This window comes from Tympanuchus pallidicinctus, unplaced genomic scaffold (genome assembly GCF_026119805.1).
Source record: "Tympanuchus pallidicinctus isolate F22 unplaced genomic scaffold, pur_lepc_1.0 scaffold29, whole genome shotgun sequence".
Lineage (NCBI taxonomy): Eukaryota > Metazoa > Chordata > Aves > Galliformes > Phasianidae > Tympanuchus > Tympanuchus pallidicinctus.
The window spans coordinates 2,377,813-2,404,552 of record NW_026294746.1 but is presented as its reverse complement, the minus strand read 5'-3'; the positions used below and the strand labels follow the sequence as shown (position 1 = coordinate 2,404,552).

At 47.9% G+C, this 26,740-nt stretch overlaps 1 protein-coding gene across 5 annotated transcripts in view; it reads right to left on the bottom strand.

Annotated features, from left to right (window-relative positions):
* The window catches only part of ACAP3 (ArfGAP with coiled-coil, ankyrin repeat and PH domains 3), a 71,081-nt gene that overhangs the window by 7,217 nt on the left and 37,124 nt on the right, over positions 1–26,740 (bottom strand). For all 5 annotated transcript variants that reach the window (XM_052692009.1, XM_052692004.1, XM_052692007.1 and 2 more), the window contains exons 4-17: positions 26,235–26,288; positions 19,515–19,573; positions 17,109–17,292; positions 14,870–14,914; positions 14,330–14,425; positions 13,937–14,011; positions 5,943–6,055; positions 3,128–3,179; positions 2,598–2,698; positions 2,115–2,226; positions 1,517–1,725; positions 868–937; positions 653–747; positions 71–285 (exon numbers count right to left, since the gene is read on the bottom strand). In XM_052692009.1, coding sequence (XP_052547969.1) covers positions 71–285; positions 653–747; positions 868–937; positions 1,517–1,725; positions 2,115–2,226; positions 2,598–2,698; positions 3,128–3,179; positions 5,943–6,055; positions 13,937–14,011; positions 14,330–14,425; positions 14,870–14,914; positions 17,109–17,292; positions 19,515–19,573; positions 26,235–26,288 — 1,480 coding nt within the window. The remainder of the gene's footprint in view (positions 1–70; positions 286–652; positions 748–867; positions 938–1,516; positions 1,726–2,114; positions 2,227–2,597; positions 2,699–3,127; positions 3,180–5,942; positions 6,056–13,936; positions 14,012–14,329; positions 14,426–14,869; positions 14,915–17,108; positions 17,293–19,514; positions 19,574–26,234; positions 26,289–26,740) is intronic.

Sequence of the window (26,740 nt, the reverse complement as noted above, 5' to 3'; positions counted from 1 at the left end):
ACGCTGCACAGCAAGTCATTCCAAAGCAATGAGAGCAGCCAGAGCCCTCCTCAAGCAGGGAGGTTCCCACCTGATGACAACATGGCTGGTGATGCGTTGCCCGCTTCGTGGCGGTACTTCCTGCGAGCTGTGGGTGCTTTTGTGGTGCTGTTGTTCCTCTGGCACTTCTTCACACACCAACGTCGAGGTTTCCGCTCGTTCTCTGCCAGAGCCTCTCCACTTGGTAGCTTCTTCAGGAATTTCTTCTCCACGTATTTCACCTTGATCCAGGCTTCCTTGTCCTGCCTAGGAGAAGAACAGCATCAAACCCTGCACAGGGTCGCACCGCTCCCCTACAGCAAACAGCTACAGGTAGATGAGGCTGCTCTGGCTCAGCTCCTCAACCCTGCTTTGAGCCCTAAAAACCACTGAGGCCTGAATGAAAAAGGCAGAGTTGCTCCAACCTAAAAACATTTCAAAGCAAAAGCGAGGAGTGCTGAGAGTGGAAGGGGCTGACCCAGGCCACATCACGTCTTCAGTGAGAGTTTGGGCCCTCACCGAATGCCAGCCCCACTGTCTGGCTTCCCAGATTGCTCAGAGTAGAGCTGAGTGTCAGTGGGGTTGTATAACTTTCCCCAAAGCTGGTAGGAGCAGTACATGCACTCAAACTCACCTGGAGCTCCCTGCTGTTGGTTTCTTAAGTCCCAGTTCTTCACACTGTGCCTCATAGATCTGATTCATGGTGCTGTTCCCCAGCTCGCACATCAGCTGCAATACAACCAGGAGAGAATGAAGTACTCAGGTGAGGAGTTACTCCTGCTACCAGGCACGACTGCCCTCTCCCTGCCCAGCATTTTCCACATTTTGGTGTTAAAAGCCAACACTCACTTTCAGTAACTCTGGCTCCCAGGAGTCCAGGGTGAGAGATCGGACTTTGGAGCAGTGGACACCTAGACTCCTTCAAAAGGAAGAAAACTGAAATGGTTACAACACCTCAAAAACAGAAATGATTGTAGAAGCTATTGTAGGAATGCTTAAGTGATATAAATCAATCCTGTTACGTTATTCACATTAAAAGCTGTTCTGTACTATTTATCTTTGAATCCTTCCATTCTACTTCCCTTGTCTTTACATCCCTAGTAAGGATTCCCTACTTGAGGTGAACATCACCAATGTTTGATGGCTCATTAGTGTGTGCTGTTGATTGGTGATGCAGCAGTTCAGTTTGCAGTTGTATATGGGTGGAACATGGATAAAACAAGTCAGTAAAATACTCCATAAACAACAAGTGCTAAATACCATCACTGCAGCCAAAATATTACTATTCAGGCTGGTGTCCTTTGTTCTGGGTTATTCTGCAGCTACTATAAGGGAACCAGCACTGCAGACACACAGATGTTCCCACACACAGATGCTGCAGCAAGCAGCTACTTTTGAATCTGTACAAACATTATACACTATACACTCATAACTCAATCTCCACCTTTTTCTAGGAGCTTGCAATCTAAGCATCTCGCTGGCAACACGCTTACAATACCTGTGGATACCAGAGCACTCAATGCATAGCAGAATGCCCAGGTTGATGCTGGCCCACCGGGGATCTGGCTGACCACAGTCACAGCACTGGTCGTTCCCAGGGATGCTCTGCACTCTTTGCAAGATGGTCTCCCCTTTCACATTGCGGTCCCGTGAGTCGGTAGCAGAATCAATGCTGCTAGTTGATGGGGAAGCAGTTCGGTCCAGTCTCTGCAAGGAACAAAAAGGGACTTAGGATTTGCAAAGCACTGTGGAAGGACCAACATCAGATCTTTGCATTGCAGAGGCACTCACAGGAAGCAATACCTGAAGAGGAATGAGCTACTGCTAGTCCAGGAAGGCAAAGGGTAAAGTCTCATTACTTTCTGTTACTGCCACAGGACTGTGCTTCACCCCTCCCAGCTCTGGGAGTGCAGCTGCAGGCACACCTTTCCCTCGCATGCAGTTCATTATCACTGTTGCCTTTGAATTAGCAAAGCCACCAGCAAAAAGGGTATTTCCAAATGGTCTACTCAGCCACACCAAACACATCACAGCTCAGACGCCCACTGCCAGGGCTGTGAGATCCCACTAGGGATCTTCCTTGCACCCTCACTCACTTCAATATAGTAGCTGTCAGGACTCTCCCGGTATGCAGAAGCGATGCTGGCTTGAACAGCCTGAATCCAGGCCTGACGCAGCTTCTCTGAGTCAGCCTGCAGCATGCAGCTCCTGGGAGGGAAAGCAGAGGGTAGGAAAGAATGTAAGGAGAGGATGCAAGTCTTGGTCAAAACTGTCCCACTTTGTCCTCATGTAGCCTTTTCAATGGAGGTGGCACCTTGATTTGACAGGCATGGGGCAGAAATGAATCCAGCTATTTTGGAAAGATGACTGCTGCCAGTTTCACAGTCTGTATGGACGTTAGATCTGCACAGCTTCTGCTGATAACTGATGAACTTCATGGAGACTCAGAAAGACAGGCAGAGCTATCTGCCAGTCATCACTGAACAGATCAGGGCAGCATCTGCTCAAATCAAATTTGTAGCACTTCTATATACAGCCTACCAACCACGAGGATGACACAGGGAAGCCTCCAAACTTACTTGGTAGGTGAGACAACCTCAAAGCAGAACCTCCTCTCTATGTCTTCACATGGCTTGACAGTACAGAGCCGCAGGTCTTCCACCACCACCGTGAGGACATCCTGAAAGAGTGAGAACAGGTGGCTCCGTCAGCTCTCTGAATCTGTCATAATCAGCTTCTCAGAAACCTCCTCCCCAAACTCTGCTGGTTACCACAGGCTAGGTCAAGAAAAAAAAGAAAAGAGCCAGCCCATCACAGGATAACTCTAGAGCAATAGGAGGGGGCTGTATAGGACCTAACAGTGGGACAACAAACACGTGATGCAGACAGCTTACTGACATCGCTAACTTCCTCTGTTGAATATGAGTATTTAGATCCCCACAAACACCATTTGCTGCTTAGTTCTCAGCACCACCTAACTCTGAAGCACAACAGTGCCCACAACCTCTGACCCTATCCGACCCTCCTCATCACGGTGCAGAAATCCCCAGCAAAGCAGGACATCAGGTTGGCCAATCTGCCCAGTGTCACCTGGGGAAGCCTCACTGACCTTTAGTTTTTTCTGGTACACCAGCTGGCTGTTCTGTATGGAGAACCACCTCCTGGGGGAAGACAGACAGACAGAGGTCAGAACAAGTGAACAGCAGACCTCAGAGAAGCTGAAAACAAGTGTCAAACTCATGTTTCTCCAATGCCTTCGTCGGAGAATAACCAAAGGATTTACAGCCTTAGGAAATGACTGTTGGCATTGAGATCCTGTGAAAGCAACTGAGATACATTGATGTGTATGAAGGAGGAGGGAAGGGAAGAAATGAGTTGGGCAGTTCATATTGCTACCTAGGATTTCTGGAGCAGAAGTCTGTGTGCACATTGGCCCCCGTGCAGGTAGAAGTCAGTGGGATACACTGCACTGGTCAGGGCTGATGGACCTACACAGCAGGTAACCTGGTGTTTACTGGGAAGGTTGGATTGCTTGTCGTGCCACAGGCAGTGTGCCTCCTGCCTCTCCAAGCTGTCATAAGGAAAGCCAGAAATTCTATAATATAATGAAGAAAGTTCCAAGTGGCAAAAAGAAAAATATATATATATATATTGGAAAAGCCTGCTAACTGGCAGTGCTGCAACCAGCGTTGGAAAAAATAATACAAACAGGTTGCACACATTGTTGTTCATACAGAACAAGCTACCTACCAGGCTGAGCTCTCAGAAGCCACTACAACCAACAGGATGCCAAACAGAAAGCCAAAGCTCCTGTTTGCTGTGGCCAGAGTAAGGACATGTGCGTGGGAAGGGGATCTGCCTTCTTAGGGGACCACCAGCTGCCAGCTTCCCATTAAGATACAAGTGACAGAAGGTCCAAATGATGCTGATATCAGAGGTAATTCCCTGGTGTCTTAATCTGCAATGCTAAATCCAGCCCTCCCAAGATGCTTCCTCAGTCCAAGATACAGCCTAAGATTTAGTAACCTGATCATCTTTCTGGAAGAAAGCACGGAAATATCCGAGCATAAATAGTCAGAGGCTTGCAGCAGGCTGGCAGTTGAGCATGTATCACACTTGTTTTGCAAAGGAACTCAGTTCCCTGGGAAAATGAGATGAGACAGGGTTCTCTTTCCTTCATCACTGCTGAAAGATTAAAGAGCGAGATAAAAGACATCAGTAATAAAGGACCTGACATGTCTGTGAAGAAATGGAAAGCGCAGGTAACTGGAGGCCATCCCACATACGTGGGAACCCCTTTTGCTGAGCTCATCTGGTTCTGCATCTCCGAGCTGCTGTGACAGCCACAGTCTGTGCTCAGTGAGCTCTGCTGCTGTCAGGTTTCTCTCTCTCAGGTTCTGGTTTTCCACTCCTGCTCCTTGCAGCTGCCTTCTCCCGCTCTGCCACCCCAAGGAATCCATTGCTGTCTGGTGTTGGCTCCTAGCCTGAACCAAACAGGGGATTTTGCTGCTTCTACTGCCTGAACCCCACTCACGAGGGGGAGGCACCACCAGTGAGTGGCAGGGTGACAGTAAGAGGGTGATGAGTAGGTAGGTGACAGGAGCTGGGAGCTGCTGAAATGCCAGCAGATATGGCTGAGGGTGGGTGGGACTGAAGAGACTGAGATGACTGCAGGGAGGAGAGCAAGCGTGTGACTGGGATGCAGGAGGACACGGGGGTGGGGGAACAGCTGGGATTTGGGGGATTGGGAAAACTTAGAGCCTTTGACACAAGCTTTACTTCAGACATCAGGACAATCAGAAGGTCTCAGAGGTTTGTGCTCCCTCCAAGATAAGTGTCCTACAGAGTGCCCCTTAAATTCTCGAGGTACAGGTCTCAGCACAAACCTGCCACACTTTGGCATGACCTTCTCCTCTGCACAGATGCGTGGTGTGCAGTGAAAGCACGCATGTCTAGGGACAGGGGCCATGCTTATGAAACACCAAGCAGGAACTCCTAAAAGGCTGATAAGATTGCAGCTACAATACGTTCCAGGTGAGCACTGAAATGGAACAACTGATGCATTGGGATGTAGCTGCTGCTGCAGTTTCTGGTTCCTTCAAATGCAAACTTAGTGCTTAAATGTCAGAGGATGAGACAGCCTGAGGGGTAAAAACGTTCTGAAAACATTCCAATCCAATTTAGCAGCACTGGAGCAAGCTTCAGGAAGGATTCACTGACCCAACCAATTCCAAGATGCAGTAATTTCAGATCTTCTCTCCATGCAAACACAGGCAATATCTGTGCATCCCACAGACCGTTCACTGAATCACTTAGTGTTTATTTATTCCAAAGTCTAATGACAGCATATTTCAACCTTGCTGTGGCATATAGAGTGTATCCCATAGCCAAGTGCAGGATCTGATAATATTACATCATTTCCCTGTTAAGCGACAGGAGGAAATGTGGGTCAAAAAAGCATTGATCTCTTGCATTACAAACTAATTGAAAGGGTTTGAATGCTCCTGCACAACCATCAATGAAACCCATTAACAATCTCAAGGGAAGCTAAACACACAAATATCAAGCAAGGCTAGAACATGAAACCTCTGCTTCCACTTTCCCAAGGTCTCTGGCAGCTCCTGACTGGTGCAGGCGCCATATGAGACCAGCATTCCTGGTGATCTATCAGCTGAAATATTTATAAGCAATTAAGAGCAGGGTCAGTGCTCAGCCACCTCTCAGCTCCCAGCAGTAGTGCTGATAGTTCCACTCCTGCCTATTCCCCTTCCCACAACAGACAGGTAAAATACTCTTTAAAAGCAAGCACGTCTTGCTGCATTACATATTTCTCTTAATTGCTATTAATTTACAACTTTCCTATGGCATTAGCTGTGTTCGGAGTCTTGGTCCTGATATCAAATGAAATATGAGGTATTACTCACCGATTCCACGTTTTGAAAGCATTGCTGGCTCTCTTGAAGAGGTAGCCTTCCATCACCACTCCATTTGGGGCATCGACATTAAACTCCACCTTTGAGTCATCGTAGGAGAAGTCCTGCACATGGAAAGAGACTGAGGCTCTAACACGGCTGCATTCCCCAGATGGAGATGAGCCTGTTGAAAGCATAAAGAAAGAAACCTATGCCAAGATTGTGAGGTTCAGGCAGAGCTCTCTCTCACAGCGCGCTCCTTTGCTGTAGTGGGCTGCAGCCATGAATAGCAGCCAGGAACAATCCTCATTGCAGCAAGCTTATCCATCCCTATTGGTGGAGAATGTGCTATATATGCTGCGTTTCCCACTCTGGTAGCTGATAAGGAGAAAGGTAGGTAGCTCATTATTGTGAGAATTCAAAGTTGCCAATATCTGGGGCAGTCTGCAGTGTGAAGCATAGGGACGGAGGTGCTTTTCATTGGCAGAACATAGCAGCAGTGCTGACTCTCCTGCGAAGGGCCAGGGACAAGAGCAAAGCCCATCTGTGCACGAGGAAAACAGGCACGAAGCTTTCCAGAGGGGAAGCAAGACTTATCAATTCCATTTTCATTACCTATCATCATCCGCCATCTCCAATTTGCACTCACATGATTCTCTATGCTATGCTACCCATCAGAGCTAATTTGTCAGGTTTGGCACTGATTCACCAGATAGATCTCATGGATTCTGACAGCTGCTGAGCAAGACACAGAGCAGAGAGGAATAGCAGCTGCTCCTGCAGAACATGGGATTCTTCTCCCTGGGCTACATCTGCCTCCTTCTCCAGAGAATCTAGGTCAGGAAACCTGAACAACTTCCCCCAACCTGGGAAACTGAGGCACATCTCTCCTATGTGCGCTCCATCCACACCTCCCTCTTGAGAGGGAATGTCTTCCCCTGCACACCCTGGTCCAGAGACCTGGCAGCATGGTGCAGAGCAGCCCCATTAACCTCAGTGCCTTTCCCAGCTCAGCACATGAAGACCCTCGCGATGCTGCGTTGCCAGGCAACGTGCACTTCACTCTCATTATGATGAGTTATTTTCACGTTCAGAGATGCCAGCTTGCCTGGGAGGTGTCACAATCAGAAGAATACTGATACAGAAGGAGGAGATATAATGGGACAGGACTGAGTCATCCCTTGGAAAAACAGCATGATGCCCAATTATGCATTAGAAACTCTGCTGTAAGGCACACAATTAAAGGAGGTCTGCTCAGCCCCAAATTTTCTTGCCATAAAGGAGTAAACCCCATAGGGGGGGCTTCTTTTCTGCTGATGTCCTTTGTGTACATATTGCAAACAAAGGCTAGAGGAAATTTTCCTCTCTATATGATAGAATGGTCTGGACTGAAAAGGACCACAATGCTCATCCAGTTCCAACCCCCAGCTGTGTGCAGGATCACCAACCACCAGACCAGGCTGCCCAGAGCCACATCCAGCCTGGCCTTGAATGCCTGCAGGGATGGGGCATCCACAACCCCTAACTTGTAACCATTGAATGTGTGATTTTCATAGAGCTGCTCCCAAGTAAGAGCAGCTTCTATCAATGTGATGAGAATCTGCTCCATTCTATAAACCACACAAATGTCCAAAGATCTGTTGGGAAGCACACAGTATAAGGTAAAACCCTTCCAAGGGCACCTTACTAATGACACTTTGTGGAACGGGTACAAAATAGAGGGGAGGATCTGAATTTAATCATGTGATTTCAATTGTCCTCATCTAATCACAGGGTAGGAGGGTAAGGAGGATGTACTGCTGATGAGAGCAGGAGGAACAGATGGGCCACGTGCGTCAGAGTAAATCCACTGGAAGTCAGGGGAGTGGAGCCAGGTGTGCCTTTAACTTATATTTCTGCCTGTGCAATTCCAGAGCAATGCCACTGTTGTCAACAGAGCTACTGGAGGACAGGATATGCCCAGCAGACCCTAAGCTGGATTTGTAAAGCAGGCTGAAACCAGGGGAGAGCTGAGGGGTAAGGAGCTATCAGCCTCTTATCCTAGGCACCTTCCAGTCTGATCCTCAGGGGGCAGCTTGCTCCATTCCATCACACCCTGCTGGGAAATGCATCAGATCATTGCTGTAACACCACACTGAAGGACAGCCCAGTGCAGAAGGGAGGAGAAAAAAATAATCCCGAGTTTATCCCCTGATTGATGTCATTTCTCCTTTTCAAAGGCTGAAAAGAAAAGGTACAGAAATGGCTCATGGAGCCAGAAGGTAAAATCGTGGCTGGACTCAGGATGGTTTCAGGCATCCACCATTCAGACAACTCAACCCTAACTGTCAGAGTTCCATCCAGCACATCAGAGCGAGCTTCAGCTGCCGGCTCCAATGACACATTCCTAGGCAGACACTTATACAGAGAGCTTTCTTACCACAGCCACTGAAAAGAGGAGATACCAGAACATCTATTGATACCTCACATGCACACATTTGGAATCCAGCTGGGAGCCAGCTTAGAAAGCTAAGATCATCCTCCCGGTGGTGTTGAAACAGCATGGTGGTGTGGCCATAGCTGAACACAGCCAGATGTGACAATGAATCCCCTTAACAGAGGGAGAGCTGCCATTAAATGGCCCAAAGTCTGTTTTATTCATTGACACAAAAAGATTTTAATCCTGTTAGTTCTGGGAAATAAGGCAGAGTCCTGGCTGAGCTGATGCCAAGCACATCAGAAAGCCTGTTAGCCCTTCTTGCAAGGCACAAGCACAGCAGGGGCTGCCTGGCTGCAGGTGGAACGAAGGAATAGGAACTTTTCCCCATTACACAACACCTAGAGCAGCTTGCTTCCACTTTAAAAGGCCTGACGAAGCAGAGTGAGAGCACACAGGTATGCTTTCCCTTGGGCCCTCTTTCCCATTTCCCGCTATGCATGAGGCTTTAATGCATGATTGTCATAGACAGCTTTTTCCCTGTTTCTTCCCATCATTGCTATGTATTGCTCTGTCTGCTCTGAATGACTCGGGACTGATTTATTACGTCTGCATTGAGGACCTCACTGTCTCTGCAACACAAAAAATAGAAGCTCAGCACAGAAAAGCCATCCTAGGATTGAGATCTGAATGGCTTCAGCTGCAACTGCAATGCGATCACAATTACAGACAGCAGGGACACATTGGATCACACCTTGGTAAAAGAAACCCACTGTCTTCCAAAATAAGAAGCCAGGTCTCTGCCATCATCTGCTTCCCTTTTATTTCAGCCACTTTCAATGAATCACACCGGGTCCAACATCCCCTCCCCATCCCCTCAGCCTGAGCTTACAAACAAAGCTGCTTGGGAACAGATATGTTAGAAGCCACGCTGGTTTCCACGGGAGCACACTGACTGCTGCTGAAACAGCAATGAAATCAATCCCAAGAGTCACATCCAGAGGGACGTGAAAAAGGACATTACTGGAGACACTCAAACCAGGAAACGATAAGCAAAAAACCCAACACATGCAAGCACAAGAAGACCAGGGAAAGAAAACAGCACTGTTTCAAGGCTGCCTCTCAGCCCTCTCCACTACCAACTCTCCCATACTTAGGGGGGATGCATAGGGATGCTGGTGCTGCCGACCCAGCCAAGCTCTTCTGCTTTCTCCCATGAGACCAGTATTTCAATGGCTGAAATTCAACACACCTCCAGCATCACAGATTTAATATGAAGAGTGAAGATGTCCCCCACCTTCCCTGGATGCTTTTGGTAGGGGAGTGTTTTCTAAGTAAACAGCCCTGCCTACGAGCTGCTCCCTGAGATAGGAAGGTCTCGTTTCTGCCCACTTGGTGGTATCTTATGTGGTATCGATTGAAATAAAATAACAGCACGTGACAAATGCTTTCCCTCATAGAAAATAAAGGCTTCATCCAAAAGTGCCCCTTATTTTTTTGTTAAGTAAGAAAGGACGCTCGCTATTTAACAACTACATTACGTACACCCATGCACAGAACAGAACTTCTGAGCTAAATGAGAAGCTGTGGGACTGCTCAGCTTGATTCCAAGGATAGCAGAACTGAGAGGAATATTCACAGCCCCTAAGGATGCACACACCCCCTTCTACACAAAACTGGTGCATGCACATTCTGTTCTCTTCTGGTGCCCAAATATATTTCGAGCCTTTCTCTATCTGGCTATTTTTACCTGGTATATATACTGTGTACGACCCAAGGCATCCTCCAAAGCAGATGGAATTTGGAGACCTCCCCCATGTATATCTCCATTCTGCACAGTCAGTTTTCACTCATTACAGCCAAACCCCATCTACAGTCTTTTTGTTTCTTGAATTTCCTCTCACCAAACAACCCCCCCTGCTCTGCAGCCTGCCAGCAAACGATGCTTAGAGATCTGTACTGTGCCCTAGCCTTTTCCATGCCACAGACAGAACCAAGCATATTTGCTCCCCTGCAGTAATAAAGCTGTACTTGGGTCGTATCACACAGCCCTATAGGCACACCCCTTGCACCCCCCCAGGGAAAAGCACCCCCTGAACTTTCTCCCCAAGTTAAACCAAAGCTGCAGGAGTCTCCTTACCAGGAGGTATTCAAGCCTGCTGAAAATCTTCATGATGCCAGCTGTAAGGGAGGCTCTGCAGGGAGCAGCTGCGTCCTCTCTCCTGTTCGCTCTCTTAGAGCAGCATCTCTGCTAAGCACCGTGGGCTGGCAGGAAAGGAGGGATTTCTTCTTCAGCCCCTTCTCCTTTACCCCTCCTACTCCTTTTTGGGAAGCAGTAAGCTCTGCCGTTGGCTCCCGTCAAAGCAAGGGGCACCAGGCGGAGGAAGCCTGCTGGCCTCTGGGGACCACCTGCCTGCCGCCTCCCCGTGCCTCCCATTCACAGTCAATCAGCTTAGAGCAAGGGCTAATTACCATACAGCTGTCAGGGAGGCACAGAAGGGAGCGGGAGAAGCCAAGCAGCACAGAGCAAGGTTGACAGAAAGATGCTCACCGAATGTCCCCTGACCTTAACAGCCTCATTTGCTCTCGGCAGGGTCTGCTTCCCCCAGCTCCAGGAGCAGGGCCACCCTACGGCCAGCAATCCCACCCCTGTTCCCAGGGCAGCCACCGAAATCTGGGTGGTGAAGCACCATATGGCCCCTGGTTTGTTATCTACCAGCTGGGCTAAATGAGGCAGAGAGCTCTGCTTTGGCACTCCTTCCCTTCCCAGGCAAACCAGCAACAGAAGCACAATTGCTTCCTCCTTTTCTCTGGACCAGGGAATTGGCACAAGCCTAAAAGGAGCTTCTGTGCAGTATCATATTCTTCTACTTCCACAGACTGGCCTGCCAGTTTTGCTTCAGTGTTGTAATTCCACCCCATTTCCCATTGGAAGAGTTTCCTAGACTTCCGTTCCAGCTGTGAGCCCCAAATTTTCCTCCTTCAGTGGTCCTATACAAGCTCATGTGCTTTTGTGCATCCGCCTGAAACAAGTGAGCCCATGTGCAAATTCATCCCGTGTGTGGTTTCAGAGTGTTTTTATTTCAACACTTAAGAGATAGGGGAAGCAACAAGATTCTCTCCCCAGCTTTTGCACAAATTTCTCTTTTAAGGCAGTCCTTCCACTCCTGCATCCCAAGCACACAAAAGAAGCATCCCCACCCTTCCCATTAAAACTCATTCTCCCGTGGTACAAAGAGAAAACATATTTATGGTAGCCTATAAAGGCAGATCCATCCCTTCCTCTTGCTGATTTTATTGGCACCCTTTTAGCATACGTGAGCATTATTTTCATATGGTGAGGCTGCAAATGGGGCTGTAAGGGTTTAGAACTGGGAAAGCAGAGAGGGCAGCAGTTAAGATGACAGTTGGAAATGATAGCTGCTCTGGGAATCTACACAAAAGGGACAGATGCTCATGCAGGAAAATTGGGCAAGGGGAGGCAAAAGAAAAGGCACCTGAATTCCAGTATCAAAACAAATAGTCGAGATTCATGCTGAGTTTCTTTCCTACCAAAATTATTTTAATTAGAACAGTGAAAGAAAATGACTGCTTTCTTAGCTTGGCTCTAAGGCTGCCCTCGCACAGCTGCCTAAAGATAACTCAATGCAAAAGGCTCTGCCTTCAGAACTGCACAGCTCTCCCATCCCCAGGAATGCTCCAAAAAGCATTATTCACACTAGATTCCCTCCCTTCCTGCTGTACCTATCATGCTGCTCAGAAACACAACGAGGAGAAGAGATGCTTCTGCCACTCCTCCCTAGTAAAGTACAACCAAGTCTCCACATTTTTGCAGAGAGCAGAGGATACCCCTGGGTTTGGCAGGGCTGAGCATGAAGGCACGCATTCAGACACGTGCTGTGCTCTCTGTGGAGGTGGTGAGATGCTCACCAGATGTGGAGTGCCATGTTCCTCTGCTGTGGGAGCAAATCAGAGCAGCCAAAAAGCAGCCCATCACACTGCCAGGCAGGAAGGCTTAAACTCTACATTGCAGCAGGGATGTTCAGTTCTCTTGCAAGCTCATGCACACGGGGAGCCACAGCTCCATCCATATGCACCCTAGTGAAAAATAAATGCTTGTTCTCCTTCTCAGAGCCTGACCCCTGCTTTATTCCCTGCTAGTCCATTCAAAGCCACGCAGTATAAAGAGATTAAACTGAAATGCATTGCACCAGAGAGACCTTCTGCAGTCCCCTGAATGAAGTCATCTCTCCAGCAGCATCCCCAGGGGGATGATGAAGAGTTCACAGATGGGTTTTCCCCTCCCTCAGAACACTTAACCACAGGGAGCACACACACAGGATGATTCACAGGGGATGTCTGTCATTAGCTTTCAAATCCAGTTATGTTTCCATTTCATGGCTTATGACATTTTTGAGAGAGCATCAGAAGGAAAATAAAGGGCACTCAGTTTTGTCCTGTTGCAAACTATTGATCCACAAAGTGCCTGCCAGATACAGATTCCTGAACGATTCCTTCTCAGGGCTTGGTTCACAAACATTTCTCAGGGCTCTCTGAAATTCCCTAATACTGTGCACGGAGATGTTCTGTAATCACAGGAAAAGAAGAGAGCAGGGGGAGCTCCTATGTTTGGTCAACTCTTACATTCCAGAGTGCCCAAAATACCTATGGCATGCTTTCCTCTAGCAGCCAGCAAAACCGAAAGGCTGGACAACAGCCCTAGTGATGGGCAGCACCAAAGCTTGGATCTAATGTCCAGAAACAAGTCAGGTTTGAATTCATACTGCTAGTTACCTACAGACAGCCTTATTCTTTCTCCATTGTTACACTCCAATCTACTCGAGCTCCTATTCTACTATTAAGAGAACTGAAAACAGCTTTGAGGAGAATGAAACGAAACTCATTTGAAACTGGGCCTTAAAATTTCATCTCCTGTGTTTATGTTATAGCATAAACCCATTGCAAAGTGTCTTTGTTTTGCTTTCAATGAAGGATTTTGTAAATATCCAGAGCAGCAAAGTGCTAATTCAGAGAAATAGAGACGCTGAAAGAAGAAAATGTGGTACTCACCTGCAGGAGGGTCTGCAGGAACATGTCAGTAACCCATGAAAGAGAAGGAAAATGAAAAAAAAATCAGTTATTTTCTACAAGGATTTTAGATTGTTGGCCAAATGAATGGTCTGGAAAATCAGAGCCTACATTAACCAAAGCTGCACCCCTACTGAAGGCTCATATATGCTACATAATAAACTCAGTAGCTCCCTAATCATGGTGGTTCTTCCCAATTACAGCAGGTGGGAGCACACACAGCGAGTTACCATGGCTCATGTCTATGGGTACCAAAAAAAGTGCATTCATGAATTCTTTTGCTGGGTGATTTAATAAAGATTCTGGCCATCTGGGCTGGGCATTCAGACATGTTGCTACAGTGCTTCCTAACCATGGGGCACAGGGCTTTGATGGGGAACTGAACTGGACACACGTGAACAGAGAAGTGTCAGAAGGGATGTGCTGGCACTGCAGTAGCTGGCATTTACAGGTCTTGCCAGACAATGCTTGCACACATCAAGCTGCAGCCCCCAGAACTCACCCTCTGCTGTATCATTGCATGCTTATGCTCCATCTCTCTCTTTTCCACTGCAGAATCAATCACCAGCTGGTCCAGCTAAAGTTGGGGAAAACACAAAGGAGAATTATGAGCTTATGAGTCTATCTCTACAATGCTGCCCTACGGCTCTACCAACCCTTTCCAAAACTGTAAGCCCTCACAAGAGGAGAAAAGGGCCCCAGACTGCATTTGGTTGGGCTCTGGAAGTTACAGTGGCTCCTGGCTGCTACCCAACTGCACAGCAGAGTGCATCCATCAAGCAGCTCAGATGCTCTGTCCACTCCATGATTACCAACAGCTGAATGGGAACAAGGACATCCTTTCAGGACAGAAGGGTGTAAACGGGCAGATTGAATCAGATTCTCTATCCCTCACCTCTGTGGCAAGCTTCTTCATGTAGGGATCCAGCTCATGGAGAAGACTGTAGCCCTGCTGGAAGAAGGTGTACTGGGCGTGCATGAAGGACAGCATCTGGGGAGAGAAATAAAAGCAAGGTTGGAAGAGGACAGCATGAGGAGTTCTTAACCCTGACTTCCCACAAAGAACATCCCCTCAAGGCACAGTTCTAACACTTTCCTTTCCCAAACCAACTTATTCACTACGTGCCTCTCCCTCTTCTTTCTTCCTCTCACAAATCCTTACACACTGCCAGGTAACCCCTGTCTTGAGCACAAAGCACTGAGAGCAGCATCCTTCACCCCTCAGAGCACCCTCTGGGTCAGGGCTGTGAAGTACTGCTCTGGGCCTTCAATCTCCCCTCTCGTTAGCATACCTGCAGCCCCCGAGCAGTCCCAGACAGACAGAATCTCCAGGGCAGACCGAGGAGTTGGTATGCTGACCCATGCAACCTGAAATGGAGAGGGCTGCCTTTCATTGAGTCACTGAGAGCAGCCAGAGAAAACACAGAGCCCTTACCGCATCCAGTATCTCAAACTTCTTCTTGGCCTGCAGGACGTTGATCTGTGAAGGGATCAAGATAAGACTCTCAGCATCAGCAGCATTAGGCAGTCCAATATGGGGATTTAAAATGGAACAACTTGTTGCAGTGCCCCTAGCAGCAAAACAGAAACTATTCAAGGACAGTACTAGAAAGCCAGCTTCTGAAAAGCAAGCCCTGGTAAGTTCCAGATGGAATAAAAAGGATAATAGTACAGAAGTTTTCTGATCTATTGATTGAGATCTCTGCCAGATGTATGTTTGTACATAAGCTGACAACAAATAGTGACTCCAGAGTCTCATTTGGCATCACATGAAGGATGTTTAATCCATCAGGTCACTGGGGTGATTTCCCTTTGCAGGCTGAGAGGAACCGCTGCAGCATCACAGGCTTTTTAATGAGCATAGTGGATCCTGTCATGAAATTGTACTGCAGTGGGCCTATGTTCTCAGTGTTCAGACCCTTTGCATGCTTTTTTCAGGGAAAAGTGCCTGGCTGACTGCCCCAGAGATCCCTGCAGCCCCTTCACACTGAAGCAGCAGTGGTTCAGGATGATCTTGGCCATTGCCAACACTCTCGTGCTCCTGGGGTGTGGAAGAAGAGGCCTGCTTCATGAAAGGAAAAACATCCTCAAGGTTTAAAAACAAGAGATAAATAAATGTGAAAGGCTGTGATAATAAATGTGAACTCACCTACTTCAGCACCGTTTCAAAACTGAAAAAGAAATAGCTGGTAGCTGCATAGCACCTTGCCCACAGACCCTCACAAGCAATGTTGGTAAGTTTAAAGTGCTGCAATTAGCACTGAAAAACACTGTCAGCTGTAGCAGAAGGTTTCTGTGGGGTTTCAGCTGTGTCACAAACAGTATGTTCCCATGACAGACAGTCAATTCTAGTGTTAATAACTCACTTACAAATGCAGTATCAGTTTGCTTGAAAGCATTAGGCTTGCAGTAAGTTCATTTTTGCTGTGAGCCAAGCCATTCCTTTTCCCACATATCTGAGCTGGGATTTGTGGCTGGCAATCTTGCTGCAATTTGGGTAATTAATTAAAAGAAATTGCCCCTCAGTTGTGCAGCCACTCAGGATCAGGAAAAAGAATTTGACACAAATACACAAGAATACAATTATAACTCTCTTCAGTACATCCTTAATTAAACACCAAAGAATGCCTGGGCAGCTTCGCATCTATGCTCTTCAGAACTAACAGATTGAGATTGGTACCTTGCAGTAGGCCAACAGGGAAATTTCCCCAGGTTTGGATCAGCACATTAAAGAAACTCTTCATCAGTGGGAGAAATGGCATTTGACAGAGTTTACCAGAGTGTGACCTGAACAGCAAACGCTTTCAATCATCCTAGATGCAAAGACTTGTAGTCCTAGAGGAGTGAAGACATGCATGATTTATACAGCAAGAGGAAAGCATTGGCTTTTCCAGCTGCAGGCCACAGCATGTGACATCAGGGACTACCCATGGTCAGACAGAGCATGGTGGCAGATGGTCCCCGTTTGGTGCTGCAGGAGTGACAGTGGAGCCACACGTGGATCAGTAAACACAGTTTGCTTCATATGCCCACTGCCCAGAAGGACAGACCTGATGTGAAGCCTATGGGTGACTCAAAGAAAAATCCTTCATCATTCTGGGTGCAGCAAATGAGTGCCCCTGCGTGAAATCTGCCACTGGGAAGAGAAATTCCATCTAAGGAAGCATTTAATTTCTTACTGAAAAGGGATTGAGATTTTCCTTCTTATTTTTGCTGTAACATTTTTAGGAAGGAGAACATATATGCAAGTAGTCATGTCAGTGCCATGCAAGGACAAATATATGTCAAAACAATGACAGTGGCTGAAGGCTTGGGGAAGAGTCTCTCTTCTAGCACTCATACCCTCATTCTGTGGCTATTTCAAGCAGACAGCCTTTCACAGAAATAGGCTGGGTTATGACAAAAGGCAGCTCAAAGAATCCTGGAACCTACTGCAATGTGATGGCACAGCTACACCAGGAACTGGAGCAAACCTTGCTGCTTTCACACACCCTCACACACCAATTCCAAGGATGCCCTGAGGACAAAGGGCAAAACGTTCCACGAACTGGCAAGCCAAAACACTTCTGAACCCCATTTCTTCTCACCCATCAATCTCTAGGGCAGATTTAGCAACCTGCCTGTGATGCTTCGTTCTGGGAGATGCAGCCATAGCAGGGGGAGCAGACACCAACCTGCAACACGTAGTCGAGGGCCAGATGCCGAAAACATTTTCTGGTTATGGTCAGGGTTCCTGTTGCCTCCTCCACTTCATGGGGTTTGTGCCGAGGCGCCTGGGCGTTCTTCACCAGTGAAATCTCCATGTCTTCTCTCACCTTGTCAAACTGTTTCTTGGTTTCCTTGAATTTCCGGACATCACTGAAACCCAAAGAAGTCGAGATGGTGGGAATCACTGTTACACCACAGGCAGAATATTGCTGATAACAGCCGAGCAGGGAGGGATGGAACCAGGTGCACTACGATCACTCAGATCTTGCTCCAGATGTCCCTGGCATCCTAACCCACTCCACAAAGTGTCACTGTGTCCAGCTGGACTGGCTCCAGACAAGCATTAGATTGGCTTCAGAGAAACTTGGCAAGGAAAGATGCCGGATCTTACACAGTGCCTTCAAAGCCTTAAGGAAATCCTCCCAGGACAGCATCCAAAAAGCCAAGCAAGCCCACATCCAGCCCTACGTACAGTCCACACCTGCCCTCAGAAGAAGCAGTGAGCAGAAAATTTCAGGTCCTGCCTGTAAAAACACATGCCTCCTCTTTCACTCTGTGACAAGAACAAAACCAGCTGCTTTTCCAATTCATACAGGGCATTCTATCAGAGCAGCCAGGCCATCCAGCTGATTCTGTCCTATCTGATTCAATTCCAGGCATTTTTTCCCTTGTATACTTGGCATATTGATTTTTAATGGCAAATACCTGATTCACAATACCAACTTTCTATGCTTTATTTGTGCCTCATGAATCATGAATGATGGTGAACAGATGCAGAGCTCACCTCTACTTTCTACCCATAGGACTTCTACTTACCTCAATGACAAATTGTTATAATAACTTCACAAAGCAGTTGAAAACTGCCAGTAAATAAGTAGCACCCACATATTCTTTGCCCTAGAGCAGATGAAGGTATGGCAACAGCCAGTGACAGCTGAATTCAGCACCGTGGCAAACTATTTGAATGCATGCACTGATGTATGGATCAGCCTCTGGCCAGCTTAACCTACAGCTCCCTCACCTGTGTGTATTCCCAGTAGGAAGGAGCAGGAGTTTGGAGGCATGAGATGCTGCTGGGGAATTCTCAGCTCACACTCCTAACCCAGGCTGCAGCAGGATGACTGAAGCCATAGCTAATAAAAGCCTCCTACTCAGCAAGGTTTGCAGCCCAGCAATGTGCTGAGGCACTCACAGAGCATCTGCCTACTGACAATACAATCAGAGCAAGCTGGCTTCTTCCATGTTTACCACCCAGCAGAGACCTTCAGGGCCTAAACGTGCAGAAAGCAGGCTAGGGGGTGAATACTGCCCTAATATATACAAATCACCATGCAAGGAAATAGTTTACATTTGTTCTTTATTCCCATCCTCAAAATGGTCCCAGGTGTAGGAATGACCTCCCCAGTCAAGGGCAGGAGCTATGCAAAGATCCACCCAACAGGGCCTGCACGTGCAGAGGCTGAGCAAGGTGAACGTGGAAAGCAAACTGCAAAGATGCTAAAAGGATGACAGAGCCAAAGTGAAGGTGAAATTCCCTTTCCCGCTGCCAGCTTTAAGGAGATTAAATCTCAACTCATCAGAGAAATGATTATAGAGAAAGTGGGGGTAGGGTGAACGCCAGGCAGGAGGCTGGGGAATGGGGGGGGGTCAGCTGGGGCCCCCTACACCAAACCACACAGCTGCTGAGGGATTCAGTCACCGGTTCCCATGGCAACCAGCTCATGCTTAACTGGAGGCCTGGGATGCCTCTGACCTACATTCAGCCAATTTGGGATCCCACACTGCACGTGGTACCTGCCCCGGGGAAAAGATGCTCTTGGAGGAAGCTGTTAACGCAGAGATAGCAGAGAGAGATTGCTGAGACTTCATCACAGCTACAGACTGTCCCCATCCAACTGGCTTCCCGGGCCACTTCAGCCCTGGGTGACTGAGCATGCCATGTAGGGAGCCAAGAATACACTCATTTGGATGGGTCTTGAAGCGATGGGGCGTGGAAGTTCTTCCCTTCTGCAAGCATGCATCAGTTGACAGCCAGCATGCAGTGGTTTACATCAAGGAAATTCTAAATTTAACATAACACCAATGTGGAGCTGGCCCTGGCCTGCACGGGTCTGAGCACTAGAATGTGTTTGACTTTCAGACTCAGTGTGAGGGGAAGGAAGCAGAGATGGGCTCTGCAGAGGAAATCTGACTTTGAGATGCTGCTCTGATCTGGAATTATGCCTTGTGTCCAGCAGCAGCCATCACAAACAGATCCTTTATTCTGCCTTCAGGGTCTCTTCTGCCCCAAGCAGAGCCTTCAGTAGGCTGCAGTGCTATTTCCATTGGAAGTTGAAGAAGCTGGAAACCAAACTGGTAAGACAAATACTCACTCTTTCACAAAATTGTGCAGCTGCTGCCGAACAGACCTCTGAGCCTGGTCAAACAGGATCTGAAAGAAAAGAAAAAGAATACCAAACATTTGGTATTTTGCAAATATTTGGTTTGCAACATGGAAGCATTTAGGAGTGAGCAAACAGATGCCATCTAGGACTTCAGCATTACTCCAGGGCTCAATCATGCCCACTGCTCAACTGTTATGCAATGGATAACGACTTTTTTTGCCCTCTGGCTGCAGTAGCCCTTACAAGTGCACAGCTCCTGCTCTGCAGCTCTCCAAGCATGCGAGACCTGAGCCACCAACCTACTTTCTTAAAAGAGCAACCATCTCTATAATAGTCAATTTTGAACCATCTCTCTCCAGAGCCTCAAATTGCTCATTCTGCCAGAGGAGGGCACTGTCACCTCAACACCACAGTGTCCTGGGAAGTAGACAGGAGCATCGTCTGAAGGTCCACAGACCCACATGCTGATGAACAGAGGTCCACCTTGAGTTAGCTCCTACAGATCTTTCAAACATTACACTCCTGTCTGTTTCTCACAAAAAATATAGGGCCATTTCTTTACACCCTCTGCTCATCTCATCCCCAGTCCTTCCCACCTTCCCTTAAGAGATGGCACAAAGGAGCCTGCTCAGCTCCCTTCCATCCATCCCTCTGTGTTCCAGATGGGGCTTGGGATGCACAGGATAACTGGGACCAGATGGGGAGAGGCTCCCAGACCACACAGCTGCTGCAGCAAGGAGGGCACCTCATGCCAGGGTTACACAGAGAAGCCTTTGGTCAGGGAGCAGCTAGCAAGAGTCGCCCATGAGCAATGGACAAGGACCACGTCTCATTCCAGGAGCTCAAGACCCAGGCACTGGCCCAAGCCTTAATGAAGCCCTGAAACATCAGTGCTGGAGTCTGGCATCACTGCAGCTGTTTGGCACGTGTAGCCTTGCCTCGTTTGCTCCAACTTCACATTGTGTCCCGGGCAGCCAGTTGAATGTAGATCACACAACAATAATTGAGCCTTTCCTCCTAAAGGAGAAACAGCATTTCCCAATCCAGCATTTGGCCTTGCTTTCTCTCCTTAAATGACCACAGCCCTTTCAGCAGAGGCTGTCTGAGCCACAGAATGAGTTTGCTCTTTTTCCTTTCTCTTTGAGGCAAGCTTAAGATTCCCAGTGGGAGGTTTTAAAGCAGGTTCTCTTGAAACCCCACCCGTCACTGGGCTTGTTGTGTGGATAAGAGCAGTCTGGGAATTCAAAGGAGCATCACTATGTTCTCAGCCCCAGACCCAATGCTCTCCATCTCTTTATGCACTGGAGCATGGGCCATGTTCTCAGTCTGAGCTGTGTCCACAACACTGTGATCTTGGCAAGCATTGCTCAGACCTGATACAACATGCACTCTGAGGTGTCACAAGCTTCAGCCTTCCCATGCACCACAGCAATCTGCTAGCAAAAACACTCAGGTCCATTCCTGACATTTCTTTCCATGGCCAACAGCTTCATAGATATACAGACATCATTAACATCTCCCATTAGGAGACAAATCACGTTCTTGCTGCTACCCTAATGTACTGCTCCACTAGCAGCAGTGTTGGCTGCAGAGCCCCACATTCATTACATGCATTGCTGCAGCCAAGGACGAAGCAAGAAACCTGACAGGAGTAGCTGAGCATAAACAGCCATGAACGGCCTGTAAATATGAGCAAATGCAAAGCAAGAGGGAAAGAAAGAAACCCCCAGACCACCCAGTTTTGCATTTTTAACCAGTGTAAATTATTCACTGCTCTTGGCATCCATTTGCCCTTCCAGAAAGCACTCCAAGAACTATTTGTCTGCAATTTTTCACATGGAGCAGCTTCCCTAAATGCTGTCTGTGCATTGGTGATGCTTCCCTCTACCCAAGATACCATGGTAGGGATATACAGATGGCAAGAAAGCCTTCTGGCATCCACCTGCACCTCCACCTGGAAAGCTTCCATCACTGGTTTCCACTGGAGTGATAGGTTCAGGGAGAGGAGGATATGAGCCTGTGGTGCAGATGAGCATTTTAAAGTAGAGTATACATTTAAATACACCTGATACATCTGTATCAGAACAGGAGAGCTATACATACAAGGAGAAAAAGACACGCACAACCATACACCGTTCTGCTCATGGTCCTCTTCCCTGCTCCTATTACTCACACCACAAGGCCCACACCACAGCCATGGTGATTGACCTCCATCCCACCTTCCCACAGTGCAAGCTTTGGGCAGGGGCTGACAGGGGTGGTGAGAGGACACCAGGTAACAAATGTGCTTCTCCTGCCAGCAGCATCTCTGCTCAGAAACACTGATATCCACATTACTCTTTATTTCCTCTTACATTTTGCCAGGTAAGATCAATACAGCATCCCCAAGTAGGTCCCACCTAATTTTCAATGCATAATAAATGGAGTTTAAAGACCCAGAATTTCAACTACAAAATCATTCTTTGGCTTACTCTCTTTTCCCAGACATACTTGGAACAAATCATTTGGGATAAGATTTTCCAGACCAAATATCACCCCACCCTCTCTCAGCTTCCACCAAGACATGGGAAGTCCAGCCTGTGACTCACACACATCTGTGTTGAGGAGGGTCAGCATGAAGGAGAGGAGTTAACACAGCTTTTATTCCCATCTGGTTGGGCTGTGTGGTTTGGCCCTGCCTCTCTTAAGCGATGGCACAGCAGATAAATGCCACCCATAACCAGAGTTCCATCTGCAGTGCCTCTGGAATGCAAGCCAACACTACTTTGATTACAGCTTTGGGATGTCAACCAATCACTTCAGTTCGTGGGATGTTTGTTCCTGCCCCTCACATGTTATCGAAGCTGTTTCTCCCTTCCTGGAGAATAAAAGCAGATTTCTTAAGATATTGTAGAAATGCCTCCAAATCTATCTTTCTGAAACCTGGCATCCAGCACTGGCATCAAACTTCAAACAGTAGCATCTCATCCAAGTCTAATGTAATGCCATTGCAGTAGGACACGATGGCAGCAACTGTGACACCAGGAGATGAGAATACATCCCTTGTCAGGTGGCAGTGGGTATCCTAAACTGATGCACCTCACTGGAGTAGCTGGGTGCACCTGGACCTTCCCCAGCGCTGGCAGAACATGCAGGGGGTGCACCCAGCCCTGGGGACAGCAGGCAGCTTGGAAGCACTCTGCTCTCATCCTTCCCTGAACTCCACCACTGTCCTCCACCCATGACATCTGCCATCTGCCCCACTGACTCATCGCAGCTTGGGTGGCTTTTCTTCTTGTCAGCAGGAAACGCTTCCTGGCTCACTCAGCACAGCCAAACCTCCCCTGCAAGCTGCTCCAGCTCCTGCTAGAGGATCCTTAGCAGAGCTGCAGTGACCTGTGGCAGGCAGGGAAGGCTTGGTGGAGCTCACAGTGATGCCTGGAGGCACAATGGTGAGGGCAACGTTCACGACCTGGAAAATACCTGGTGCTGCTGACTGTTCTCTAAGGGGGCTCAGACAGAGCAACCTTATCTCTGCAGCACTTTCACCCTCATCCTCTTGCTTTCCTTATCTTTCTGATTAGAGAGAGAGAAGGAACCGCATGGGAAAGAGCATAAAAAAGTGCAGATAAGGATGTCAGGAAGCAAATGTGTAGGCAGACTGGCAGATAAATTAAAGGGAGACTTTGTAGCTGGGAGCTGCTTGGGGATTTTCTCTATTTTGATTATTGATTGGGTTGATTATTGTTGATTGTTTTCTCCTAATGTCTTTCCCACATAGAATTTTTTCTTTACCAGCTCTAGCAGCCCTGGATAGCTAGCCCACAGCCCCTTCCCCACACACAGACCCCATGTCCTACGCTGTTAATACAGCAGTGGGCCATGCAAGTACAGCCAGTCAGATTCTCGCGTGCCTTTGGGATTAATACTGCTATGGAATGTGAAATATCAACACAAAATGCTTTCAGATATTTCTGTGAGGTCTTGAAATGGCCCAAGATGGTTCATGGAACAAAACTGCTTTTGTGAATGAAAATGTCACCGGGACTGTCCCTTTCAGAGGGCTCTTTCCATGTTTGCTCTTGGCACTGATTCCTTCAGTAAATCTTTCTCACTGGTTCTGGTGACTCAAGCCTTTCCCCTGGGTTTGGGTTGCTGTTAGGAATTCCCTGGGTCAAGCTACGAAATCCAGAGAACATGCCCCCCCTTCTCCACAGGCTGCAGAGGGCAGCCTTGAGTACAAGAGAAGAAACCAATGGCATCAGTGGAAAACCCAAATTGCAAGGAATTCTTCCAGTGTAAATATCCAGGTGACCCTCCGGAAGGAAACGTGCCCCCAAGAGGAAGGCAGAGCAATACCCAGAGAGAGCTGCCAGAGTTCCTTCCTGACCCCAAGTGCTTTCATCCCAAGCATGAGAGTAGGAAATGTTCCCATCTCTCCAGCTCACAGCTCCCTGCACCATGTAATAATGACTATAAACACTCCAGTGCCATCCAACTTCACAGCTGATTTCACCTCCTCATGCAGTGGAAAGAAGAGCAGGCAGCACGGCAGTGAATTCCAACCTAACCTGAAGTTCTGGGAGCAAAAAGGTCCACTTGAAGTCTATGGTTTATCAGGATTTATTTTTTTTTGGCAGTGGGGTGAAAACAAAATCATGAGTTTCTGCACTGCTGTAATTCCAAGCACCACTGCCTTGGCCTTATAGTATATGTCCAGTGGCAAATAATTATAAGCTAACCTTCTGGACCTGGTAGGCAACTTTGTGCTGCTTTACCTACAGGGATACCTTGTAATACTTAATTACATTCATAATGCACTGCATAAAAAGGGAGAAAAGTCATTTTCTCGTGTGCTGTCTGGCAGATTGCTGGTGCCTTTCAACTTGTTTTGTGCTTTGGGGAGGTTGAGAAGAAGGAAGGAAGGAGGTGAGCAAAAAACAAACAGGTTCTGGAGCTGATGGCAAGCATCTGTCTGTAGACAAGCAAGGAGCTTTCCCAGTGCAAGCCACAGTCAAAATTTATGGACTGCAGTGTGGTATGCAGTGAGGAGGAGGGCTCCCAGGGCAGACCTCAGCCCCTCCAGCAAAATTCCAGCTCATGCCACTCAGCTCATGAGAAAGGAAATGAATGGTTCCCATTGGCGAGCTGTGCAGGAAAGCTGCTGCAAGGGTCTGGCATCCCTGTCTGCCACCCACTGCACAAACATCTCATGGACGAGGCTGTGAACTGCTCCCCCATGAGTGCTGCAGGGAGCTTTCTAACTCCTGTGCATGCTTTGACAAGGAGGAAGGCAGTAGCCCAAGTGCAGGTGGCTAAGAGAACAAAAAGGCACGGAGCGCAGACTTGGCTCCTCTGAACTAAATTCACTTTTCTGTCATCTGTCTCCCAAAGGATGCTGTGATGATTTTTTGCTCTTGGCACATTAAGACAAAGGTGGTAATGCTCTGGAGCTCAGTGTGTTCATCTGCTAGAGTTTTACTCTTGGATTCTGCTGAACTAGAAGCTGGATATCTCCTGGCCGAGTGCTCCAGCAATAAAGTTATAGGACAAGCTTTTTCAACCAACTTTTTGGGATATTTTCCCTTCTTTTTAACTCGCTCCAGTTGTACATACTGTCCTGGCCAAAAGCCTAGATTAAGCACTGACAACTGCTTCATAGCTGAGCTCCTCAGACATGGATGAGCCAAGATACACATCCACACACACGCAAGCACACACACAAAGGAGATGGCAGAAGGCACTAAAAATAACTCCACTAATTGAACAGCCTTCGTTTGGCAGCGCAGAAGATGCAGCAGTCAATCCAAAGCCATTTCCTGGAGAGGGACTGACATTGCTGTGCAGCCAGGGGAGAAGGATGCTCTCCACAGGCCAGGGGCAGAGAGGATTTCAGCATGCTTTCCCTTATGCTTGCAGCTGCTGATAGCCCCTGCGTCACTTTCAGTGGGAACTCACCCCTGTGGACAAGGGTGGGGTGCATGGGAAGAGTTACACCGCCTCAGCTGGGAATCTGGCAGCCCTGGGAAGGGTCCTTCTGCTCATTAGTTGGCTGAGGCAAGAGCAATCCCAGAAGTGCCACTTTTGGCAGAGAGCAAGGATCCAGGGGAAGCTGCACAGCTGGCGTGGGGAGCCTACAGCCAGCAGCCAGCAGTGCAGCTGTGATCCCTGGGAACGGAGGAGTAACTCCTGGGGCTCACGTCCTCCTTGGCCACGTTGTCAGAGGGAAATTCAGCAGCATCAGAGAATCAGGATTTGATGTTCTCTGCGTGGACAAGAGCACACCTTTTTGCTGAGGCTCATACTGGTTAATTCAATCTCTCCCCACCACCAGTGCCACTGTTTGTTCCCGAATACTGAGAATACTGAATCCAGGAGAGCTGGAAAACCTCTTTTCCCTGTCATCTTGCACCAAACCACTCTCCTACCTGCTTCCTGAAATAATCACACAGATTTGATGCAGCTTCTTCTCCAGCTGTACACAGTTAACTTGTGTCCCAAATGCAAACATCACGCCTAATGCACTGCGACAGGGCCAGCGTGGTACAAAAGTGGGTCAATCCATTGCTGACACCCCGAAGCTTCCTCCACTTTTAAAGCATTTGTGCTTTAAACTTCAACTGAGTTCCAGACTTCAAAATCGTGGTTCTGGCGTGGAGCCACCATGGATGAAGCACCTTCCTCTTCTACAAGGTTTACAGATGCTGTGGCTGGATGTTTGGCACTTACCATGTGATAGTTGATCATTTCCTGCAGACTGTCCCCAAATTTGTCGAGGCACTCCTGCAAAAGAAAGCAAAAGAAGAAAGAAAATTAGCAGTGAATAGAAGCAGCTGCCCTAAATCCCCAGGCGTTCAAGGGTCTAAGAGGGACTCTTGTTAAGTCACTGAAGGGCCACTTGGCAAGAAGATGTTCAACAAACATCTGGCATGGAAGTCACAGGCTCCCCATCCTTTCCAGGTTAGTGCTGGAATCTCCATGCCAGCTGTTTCTTCTGCAGGCTGCTTACCCGTGCTTCCTAAATAACTGATGCTCACTGACCTAGATTGCAGTAACCTTGCCAGCACTGTGGCTTCTTAAAAGTGCAGTTCTCCCTGCAAACGATGAATCTGGCTGTGATCTTTCAACACTGCATTAACGGACAGTCTCCATACTCCTCCAAATAGAAAATCTCAGACTAAAGAGATATTTAAGCAGTAAAAAAGGACTTGGACATGCAGTCCACGCACAGCATC